Below are 10,259 nucleotides of genomic sequence, written 5' to 3'. Positions count from 1 at the left end.
CCACATAGATAGATCAGCTAATATGAACATTTTAAAAGAGGAACGGAGTCTCTAGGTGAAAAATTGCTGAGGAAGTCTGGTCCCAAAATGTCTAGAGAATAGGAAAGAAAGAAAGAATTAAGGAAAGGAAGAAAGATAGAATAAAGCCTAGGAATAACATTAGTTGAGCGCTGCTTGCAGCACTCAGCTAATTATGACAGCAGGATGAAGTGGAGGGCACCAGAGAGGAGTATGTGTGTGTGTGTGTGTGTGTGTATGTGTGTTTGTTTATTAATTCACCCCAAAAAATCTCTTTCCAGATTCAATGGGCTATCCGGGCTCAGAATCACATTTACCTCTCACGTCTTTCGAAAATCCTTTGTCGGCATCCCAAGTCCAATCCCTCCTTTTGGGGTGCGATGCAATGAGTAGAAGGACCAGAGTGTTTACATATCGGCACTTTAATCTCTGAAATAAATTTTCATGTAACCTAGCAACATAATTAAAAAAAAGACATGCCCCCATATCATCCTTTACTGAACCCGACATGAAAGTTATGCTCGGCTTCCACTATGGAGATGGATCTGAAAAACTGTATTTCCGTCGGGGTCAGTAAGGCATCTATCTTTCAATGCATTTTTCAAAATCCACACAAAACACTATGCTTTCATATGATGCATTCTGCGATTAAAAAGTTTCAGCCATTTCAGGGGGGGAACGGATGGCATTAAGAAAACATACTAAATAAAACAAAAAAAAAGGAAATGTATACTTTTACAAAACCCAGCCTTTGTTGTTCAAATCGAAAGGTGAAAAGAAATTAAACGGGGAAAGATGAAGGGTTTCCTGAACGAGTAATGACAGAAAAATACAATTTCTTGCACCCACACAAACCAACACAAGGTCAAAGATAACTAATTACTTTTTTATGGGTGGTACTGTACATGTCCTCCACACAAATTCTTAAACCCACACAAGCCAACTCAAGAACAAGGTTATGAGCGCTTAAAGTGTTCAATGCAAAGAGCAGGTAGCTTTGTTTGGCATTTCACATCGCTCCACATGCCTCCACCATCTATGGCACCGCAGTGGTAGGAGAGAGGCAGCTCGGGAGGGCCGTCCCTCCAGTTGATAAAGTCCACCACCTGGTCGATGGTGGACCAGAACCAGAACCCTAACACTCTACTCTGTCTCAGACCGAGCCAGACCGGTCCAGGAACCCCAGTCACGTTGAGCCATTTTTCGACTTCGCTTTGCTCATCTTTATCCCTGATGAACAGAAGTCCGTCGTGGTTCTTCTTGCAGTAGTCGTAGGCCTCTTCCCAGGTTAGGGGGTCAGTGGGGACGAGGATTCTGGTATCTCCTTAGGTGGGAAACATAAACGGTAAGAAGGAATGTTTCCTCTTGCAACGATTTAACATGTCAAATTGCCACCTGATTTAAAATGTTGCAACTCACCTTGCATGCAAATAATATTCCTGATAGTTTCACATTTGTCTAAACCAAATTCACCATCTCCCTGAAAAGCACATTCCTTGCCATTAGGTCTGATGATAATTCCCTCCCTGAACGTGGAGCACTGTCGGTCTTCCCACTCGTAGTTATCATGCTTCAGTCCGATCCAGTAGGTCCTGTTGGCTCCTCTTCTGAGGGCCTCCTCGTTCTGGGTGTTGTTGATGCTGACCAGGTCAGTGAAATGCTTCCTGCAGTACAGGCGGGCTTCACACCAATCCTTCTTCTGTTCAATGAGCTGGTATGCAGCTACACACACACACACACACACACACACACACACACACACACACACACACACACACACACACACACACACACGATTATTGATTAAATACATCAACTTATTTAACATCTAGAAAGCAAAGCAACACAAATAACGTTACTTACTTGCATTGTAGCACATGAAATACATTGTTTCATTGCATGGATGGTTACTCCATGTATTGTTGTGAATCGCCACGCATCTTTGCTCATGGGTTACATTCCAATCTGTTGTCCAGTTCATCATTTTGTCTCCATTTGACCATCCGTTTGGATTTGTCTTTTCATGAAGACCAAGATGGACACCACAAAGGAACGTGTTTGAAACCACCATGTCTTGAATCATTTTTAAATCATAGCGATTGTGTAAAGTCACGAGATGAGAACCATTTCTGTTCGCACACTCCTTCTGTGTGTCATTCCAGGACTTGGTCACATCTGGCAGCAGCACAAACTTTCTCAGTTCAGTTGATAATGTTAAGTGGAAAACTGCAACAAATAAAAAACTAAAATTCAATCAGGGTTAGGGTTAATAGCAGTGAGGGCAACACAATGTACTTGGAGGAATGGTTCTGCTTGAGGAAACTCTCTGCCCGTTCACAGCAAACAAACCCCCAACAGGAGAGCAGAACCGTCAACAATAATTCATGTCAAGGATTATTAAAAATGTATAAAGCCCTCAGAGGTATTATAATAATGCATTTTCTGCTGTCCAGCCCTTTAAAAACATTTAAAAGATCCCTTAAATGATTGTCTGTCTAAAGGGGATTGACCTACACAGCCACACTACAGTAGGCACCCTCCATGCATTCTTCGCTGATGGCATCGAAGGTCAATCTCGACTTAAGCGTTACACTTACTTAAACACAGCAGCAGAAGCGACCACAAATGGGGGGAGTCCATGATCACGGGGACATGGAATTGTTTCAATAGAAAAACGTATCTGTGTAAGATAAAGATATCAGAGGAAACCATCGTCATTGATAAATCAAATCCATATCATCGCTGAACAACTTCCCAAAGTTCCCAAAACTCAGTTGACTATAATCAGGACACGCATGTACTGGTTACTAACAATTAATATATTCTTGCTTGAATAAGCCATGTATTTGACTGTAAGACTAAACAGCTTTGAAGACAGAACATTTGCAAAATTTTCTCTAATATATATATATTGATTTACAAGGTTTGGAAAAAACAAACTCGACATATATTTTGGTTGCTTACTTGGTCCGCAAAGGTCTGTGTTTGCTGCGGCAGATTTGCTCTTAATATATATATGCTCCCATGATAATAAACACTGCATCAGACCATAAAATAAGAAAATATTTTTACGACGCAGGTTACGATGCAGGTCATTTAGATGTACCTTGACGATGCAAATAGATGCAACCATTGCATGTTACCTGACAATCCATGTTCATTTTCACACTTTAGACATTTGGTCTAAAAGGAAAATTGTTGTTTTTCAGTTTTGTCTGTAAATTGCCTGGATGTAAAACGCTGATATTGCATTTAGAATATGAGGTGGTGTAACATTTGGCATACTAAAATTATACATAAAATAAATGAAAGTCAAATTTATGTATGGTTGACATAGTTCCATGATCCGTAATGAATATCATTACTTAACTAACTAACTTCTTAATTAACGAATAATCTTTATACATATTCTTTTTTTACTTTCTCTGTCAAGGAACCCTGACACTGAAGACTTTCAGTGGTATTATACATTATAATTTTTATTATTATAAATCTGCTCATCTTATATTAATGTGCATGTGACAATGAACACACATATACATACACCCACACAGACTGTGATGGTTGTTCCGACCCTACCACCGAGCGCATATATGTTCTCCACCAAATATGGTAAGGTCACCTGGATCTTAACATGCGTTCTCCAGCAAACACACACACAGAGAGAGAGAGAGAGAGAGAGAGAGAGAGAGAGAGAGAGAGAGAGAGAGAGAGAGAGAGAGAGACAGAGAGAGAGACAGAGAGAGAGACAGACAGACAGACAGACAGACAGACAGACAGACAGACAGACAGACAGACAGACAGACAGACAGACAGACAGACAGACAGACAGACAGACAGACAGACAGACAGACAGACAGACAGACAGACAGACAGACGTGTGTGTGAGAGAGAGAGAGAGAGAGAGAGAGAGAGAGAGAGACGTGTGTGTGAGAGAGAGACGTGTGTGTGTGAGAGAGGTGTGTGTGAGAGAGGTGTGTGTGTGAGAGAGGTGTGTGTGTGAGAGAGGTGTGTGTGTGTGAGAGAGGTGTGTGTGTGTGTGTGTGTGTGAGAGAGGTGTGTGTGTGAGAGAGGTGTGTCATAATTCAAATATTAAACAAACAAGCACATTTTCAGTGTAAACATAAAACATTCTTATCCTACCCTTATCTTATGTTATATTTCCATACGCGTCACCTGCGCAACACAAACGCCAGCTCAAGAAGTTATTTGCATGTTTGCTGTGCTGCTGGCTTCATGTAGATATAAAAGTAGGCAGGGCCTAGTCAGTAGTTACATCTCTCTATCTGTCTCTGTCTGTGTGTCCATCCATCTCCCTGCCTCTCTGTCCGTCTGTCTGTCTCTCTGTAACACATTGCGGCGACATCCTGAGCTCCACGGTCAAGTTTGGTTTATTGCCCTCCAGACAAACTATTAACGAACGGTATCCTGGTATTAATATCCATTCATATTCTTTTAAGATGTTTTTTTAAACTTACTTTATTAATTATATTTAGAACTCCAGCTCCCTTACCACCTTAATGAAATAACCTGTAATTCATTCATCGCATTGTAAAAATCGATGAAATTGGAACCCTTAATGGCATACATTTCTGCCTGTATTGATTTCAAATTACACTTTCCATTTAGGAATAGGAACTTTAAAGAAAACCTGATGGACAATGGACTTTTGTAAATCAAGTATTCCATTGATGAAACAGAACTATAAACCACTTATTTTTTTTTCCCCTCATATTTAGACTCCCCTGTGTGGACTTCCTTAGCGTTTCTGAAACGATCAAATTAATGTTATTTTATTTAGAATTAATGAACATTATTTGTAACATGTGTTGTTTTTCCCTCCAATACCCCATTATCAACGGCTATGACTACAGTTGTACCACAGGGTTTCGAGTCAGCCGCATGCCCTCTGTGTAATCTCTGACACAGCTCCATGGATCCCGTCGAACAGTCAAAAACATTTGTCTTAACATTTTTCCTGGACCTCGATGAAATAAGTCAGGAGGTCAAGGAAAGTTGGAAAGGGAAATTCTTAAGGACTTTGGGAAAAAAAAGACTACACAAGAAGCACAAGAGAATCCCACTGCACTTAGGCTACGCAATTATGAAATTGCGGATGTTATGGAAAAAGGTCTGACACGGCTGTGTCATGATAGTTATGCCACAGCTGTGTCGACTGGCTTTGACATGCGAGGCGTGCGAAACGATGACGTTAAATGCCACATTCTTAATGTTTTAACATATGACTGATGCACTCAGGGAAAGCAGTGTATGTGTGCTTTTGTTTGTGCGACTGCAGTGTAGTAACGGTGGTGCTTGTCGTGCTCAGAGAGGCTACGTTCAACTCGTCCTCATTAAAGAAAGGGGATTGAATGTTTATTTGCATACATCTCAAAACTGTAACCGGACCCAAAACCATGCGCTGGATCGAGGGTAACCCTGTCAACCTGCCGTTAAGCAGTACATTTAACAGAACGGTTTTAAACCTAAGCACGCAGATAGGCGTTACATTCACTTGCAGCCGAGTGAACTACGACTCGAGGAGGCTCACTTCCTGATCCTCCTATCAAAAGAACAAGCGTTGCCTGTCCTGTCGTGGAGTCCAGAGATTGTGTGTTCAGTTAAGAGACTGGCTTGTGTGAGGGGGCGGCTCCGATGTGAAGTGTACAATGTTTTCTCCGTTCCCAGCTCCCAAAGTTAAAAAAAACAAAGAGGTGAACATTGAATAAAATATTTCCCTGCTGCTTTTAATTATGCCCTTCATCCAAATTGTATCTGGAAACTGTGGCTAAACAAATACTTAAATATAAAACGATATCAGATTATGCAATACAAGCATTGTTTTTATATTCTATTTAGGGTGTTAAGCAGACTGAAGCGACTTACAACCATTCATGCACGCATTCACACACCGACAGCGGTGTCAACCCCACAAGGAGACCGCCAGCTCGTCAGGAGCAGTTAGGGTGAGGGGTCTTGCTCAGGGACAACTTGTGTCTTTTTTTTTTTTCAATTTAACATCGTCACAAGAAGATAAGGTCATTTTTTTGTCCATGTCCTCAATGCAAAGAGCAGGTAGCTTGGTTTGGCAGTTCACATCCCTCCACCTGCCTCCGGCCTCGATGGCACCACAGTGGTAGGAGAGAGGCAGCTCGGGTGCTGTGTTATTCTTCCAGTTGGTAACGTTCACCACCTGGTCGATGGTGGACCAGAACCAGAACCCAAACGCTCTACTCTGTCTCAGACCGAGCCAGACCGGTCCAGGAACCCCAGTCACGTTGAGCCATTTTTTGACTTCGCTTTGCTCATCTTGATCCCTGATGAACAGAAGTCCGTCGTGGTTCTCCTTGCAGTAGTCGTAGGCCTCTTCCCAGGTTAGGGGGTCAGTGGGGACGGTGATTCTGGTATCTCCTTAGGTGGGAAACATAAACGGTAAGAAGGAATGTTTCCTCTTGCAATAATTTAGCACATCAGATGGCCACATGATTTAAAATGTTGCAACTCACCTTGCATGCATATAATATTCTTTCTATTACCACAACTGCCTAAAAGAAATCCGAACTGTAATCCCAGAGAAGCACATTCCTTGCTTTTCATTTTGGGGGGAATTCCCTCCCTGAATGTGGAGCACTGTCCGTCTTCCCACTCGTAGTTATCATGCTTCAGTCCGATCCAGAAGGCCCTGTTGGCTCCTCTTCTGAGGGCCTTCTCATTCTGTGTGTTGGTGTTGATGCTGACCAGGTCAGTGAAATGCTTCCTGCAGAACAGGCGGGCTTCACACCAATCTTTCTCCTGTTCAATGAGCTGGTATTCAGCTACAACCCCCCCCCAAACACACACACACACACACACACACACACACACACACACACACACACACACACACACACACACACACACACACACACACACACACACACACACACACACACATGATTATTGATTAAATACATAAACTTATTTAACATCTAGAAAGCAAAGCAACACAAATAACGTTACTTACTTGCATTGTAGCACATGAAATACATTGTTTCATTGCATGGATGGTTACTCCATCTTTTGTTGTGAATCGCCACGCATCTTTGCTCATGGGCTACATTCCCATCTGTTGTCCAGTTCGTCATTTTTTCTCCATTTGACCATTCGCTTGAATTTGACTTTTCATGAAGACCAAGATGGACACCAAGAAGGAACGTGTTTGAAACCACCATGTCTTGAATCATTTTTAAATCATAACGATTGTGTAAAGTCACGAGATGAGAATTATATTCCTTCTCACACTCCTTTAGTGTTTCATCCCAATTCTTTTTCACATAGTTTGGCCTTGACACAAACTTTCTCAGTTCAGTTGATACTGTTAAGTGGAAAACTGCAAAAAAAGAAAAAACAAAACTAAATGGCCTGGATGTAGGCTTCATATTTAGAATATGAAGTGGTGTAACATTTGGCATACTAACATTAAATTATACATACAATAAATAAAAGTCTAATTTATGTATGGTTGACATAGTTCCATGATCCATACTGAATATCATTACTTAACTAACTCACTTCTTAATTAACGAATAATCTTTATACATATTCTTTTTTTACTTTCTCTGTCAAGGTACCCTGACACTGAAGACTTTCACTGGTATTATACATTATCATTATAAATCTGCTCATCTTATATTAATGTGCATATGACAATAAACACACATATACATACACCCACACATACTGTGATGGTTGTTCCGCACATATATATTCCCCACCAAATATGGTAAGGTCACCTGAATCTTGACATTACCATGTCAAGATTCAGGTGAATCGGCAACAACAATTAACGTCAAGGATTATTAACAACTTCTAAAGCCCTTGAAGTTATTACATGTAATTTCTGCAGCTAGGCGTCGCTTGACCAAAACAATTACAAAATACACACGTTGGCGACGTTTCCTTTGTTTGTTTTTGAACTTGGAAAGATATTGGTGATTGAACAGATATTCACGCTCTGATTTACAGACTTTGCCAAGATTAAAAGCCACTATAGGAGCGGGGTAGACGTCGCGCAATCCAAAGAACAAAGTAAAGCAATCCGATTAGAAGTTCAATCAAAAATGCTTTATTAAATAAAGCTTCAAACAAAAATGATTTGTCTCGATAACTATACTTATTCGCGAACATTAGCGGTCAAAACACTGTCCCGCTTCCTCTCGTTTGTGTCACATTCCCGCAGGTGAATTAAATCCCTTTATTAGCTGAATGACTGCAATAATAGAACTGACCTACAGGGGAAGCCAGACAGAATACAAACTCAAATTAACCATAGGTGTATAAATTATTAGTGTTTCCATTCTATTATTGCCATACTTCCGTTATGGCTCCAACAGTGGGTGTAACCCACATAGACAGTTTATAATACTGGTTGAACTGACTTAACATAGACTTCTTATAATACTGGTTAAACTGACTTAACATAGACTTTTATAATACTGGTTAAAGTGACTTGTTCGTAACACTGGTTGAACTGACTTAACATAGACTATACTATAGGTTAAAAATGACTTTACACGGACTGTATATAACACAGTTTAAACTGACTTCACATATGTGTGCATTAGTGGAAACTACTGCATCCCTTTCCCGGACACGGAGATCAGAATTGACCGCTGACCAGACGGAGATCCACACACACCGTGGCTCATCTCTAAGTGTCCTAGAAGCTTAACCCTCTCTCAGACGCAGACATCAAAATCATCCACTGGCCTCACTTAAATGAACTGACGAAACTAAACGTAACATGAATATGACTTTAGTACAGTAACTCTCCGTGTCACATTAGGTCGATCTCCATCGGCAATAGTGATAGACAGCAAGTCCACGTTGATTCACGACGTCATCAAACTACGTCTTTTGTTAATGTTTGGATTGATAGACCATGGCTGCAGAGATTAAAAATATCTTTAAAATACCCAGTTCTTCAAAAGGGGGATCTCAAGAACAAGAATTTTTCTTCAAAATAAGAGTCCAACAAAAGTCAAGAGCCCCAGTGAATCATTTGAGGGGTAGAATTAGTGTAGGGCTAGAATACAGTTATGCGTTAGAAGATTACTAATCAAAGTAATTATGTTTTAAGGGTTTTGTTTTACAAATAATGACAGAGTGTGATGCCCTCTGTTCCGCCAGAGGTCATGGACTATCGCGAATATATTGGTTAGCTTGATGGGTTAATGGGATAACGTTTTAATAATCCTTGAATAACCTTCACTTTCAAAGCAACAATTCATAATATTAAATTAACTTTAACTAAATAAACATTGGCAATGGTTCCTCTTTGGAATTTCATCCATATTCAAAAATGAATCTAAATCTAGACATCCCAATCATTGGACTTACTTGGACTCAACAGCAGAAGCCAAAACAAAGAAGAGGGGCCCATGTTCCCAGGAAGATTCAATGTTTTGGTAGAAAATTGCTGTAATAGAGAAGAGAAATAGAAGAAACCTTCTTTGTTGGTAAATAGTATCTACAGCAATCAGCAGAACAATTGATTCGTCCCCCAAAAAATGTGTTGAGTATAATCCGGACACATGCATTATCTTTTATAACATTCAACATATCAGAACATTTCAGGACTTTTCAACCTGGAGCATGTTTTCTGCTTATTTTGTACAAGGGACTAATGCTGACAGCAATTTTTGAAAATGCCCCAGTATTGAGCGAGAATGCTGCTGCCGTAATTCTAAGATAAATAGGTGAATAGGCAAGAAAAAAATAGGTATATATTAGGTATGTTTACTTACCTGATATCAAAAGGTTTGTGTTCTCTGCAGCAGAAATGCTCAGAATATATACATGCTTCCATGCTAATGAAAATGTGTATTAGAACATGTAAATATATGAAAATAGCTTGAAACATTTGCAAAATATTATCAACTCGATCAAGTGCCACGGAAAGGCCTAAACAAATAAGGTATTATGAATGTGCCTTGACAACACAGGTAGAAACAAATTGACCATCCATGTTCCTTTCAATTTATTATGGTTAAAAATTGTGTTTGGTTTGGCTGACCATCATAATTAAACAAAACATTTGTTTTCTCTTTTTTTGCTTTGTGGTTTGCACTTTTGAGGAAGCACAAACACACACAGTTGTGAGTTTTAAACATCATCAACACACTTTCTTGTTATTCTCTTTGGTTGAATCTCAATCCTTTGCTCGCTTCAAAATCTCAGCCCTAACCCTCGCTGTTGCGCGT

The 10,259-nt window shown here is 40.1% G+C and overlaps 1 protein-coding gene across 3 annotated transcripts; it reads right to left on the bottom strand.

Annotated features, from left to right (window-relative positions):
* Window positions 1-404: 404 nt before the first annotated feature.
* LOC132447689 (C-type mannose receptor 2-like) lies at window positions 405-9,852 on the bottom strand. Of its 3 annotated transcripts, XM_060038609.1 has the most exons (5): window positions 9,397-9,830; window positions 2,616-2,698; window positions 1,882-2,244; window positions 1,438-1,740; window positions 405-1,342 (listed from the first exon to the last, which is right to left on the bottom strand). In XM_060038609.1, exons 1-5 carry the CDS (start codon window positions 9,594-9,596, stop codon window positions 975-977), a joined length of 1,317 nt encoding a protein of 438 aa, XP_059894592.1. In that variant the 5' UTR covers window positions 9,597-9,830; the 3' UTR covers window positions 405-974. The 3 variants fall into 3 exon arrangements, with proteins under 3 accessions (XP_059894592.1, XP_059894594.1, XP_059894593.1); XM_060038611.1 differs by lacking the exon at window positions 2,616-2,698; XM_060038610.1 differs by lacking the exons at window positions 405-1,342; window positions 1,438-1,740; window positions 1,882-2,244; window positions 2,616-2,698 and adding exons at window positions 5,373-6,429; window positions 6,525-6,833; window positions 7,022-7,387 and having other exon boundaries at window positions 9,397-9,852.
* Window positions 9,853-10,259: the final 407 nt, after the last annotated feature.

The sequence above is a fragment of the Gadus macrocephalus genome, chromosome 19, assembly GCF_031168955.1.
Source record: "Gadus macrocephalus chromosome 19, ASM3116895v1".
NCBI classification, from domain to species: domain Eukaryota; kingdom Metazoa; phylum Chordata; class Actinopteri; order Gadiformes; family Gadidae; genus Gadus; species Gadus macrocephalus.
The sequence above is the reverse complement of the archived record's forward strand: the minus strand, read 5'-3'. Positions and strand labels throughout refer to the sequence as shown.

Bases quoted from the DNA above. Each gene is read 5' to 3' on its own strand.
- LOC132447689 (XM_060038609.1), bottom strand. From the start codon at position 9,596: ATGCATGTGTCCGGATTATACTCAACACATTTTTTGGGGGACGAATCA. The intron at 2,699-9,396 runs GTAAGTCCAATG...TATCTTACACAG, and splicing joins GCTTCTGCTGTTGAGTCCAA to ATACGTTTTTCTATTGAAAC. The intron at 1,741-1,881 runs GTAAGTAACGTT...GTGTGTGTGTAG, and splicing joins TTTCATGTGCTACAATGCAA to CTGCATACCAGCTCATTGAA.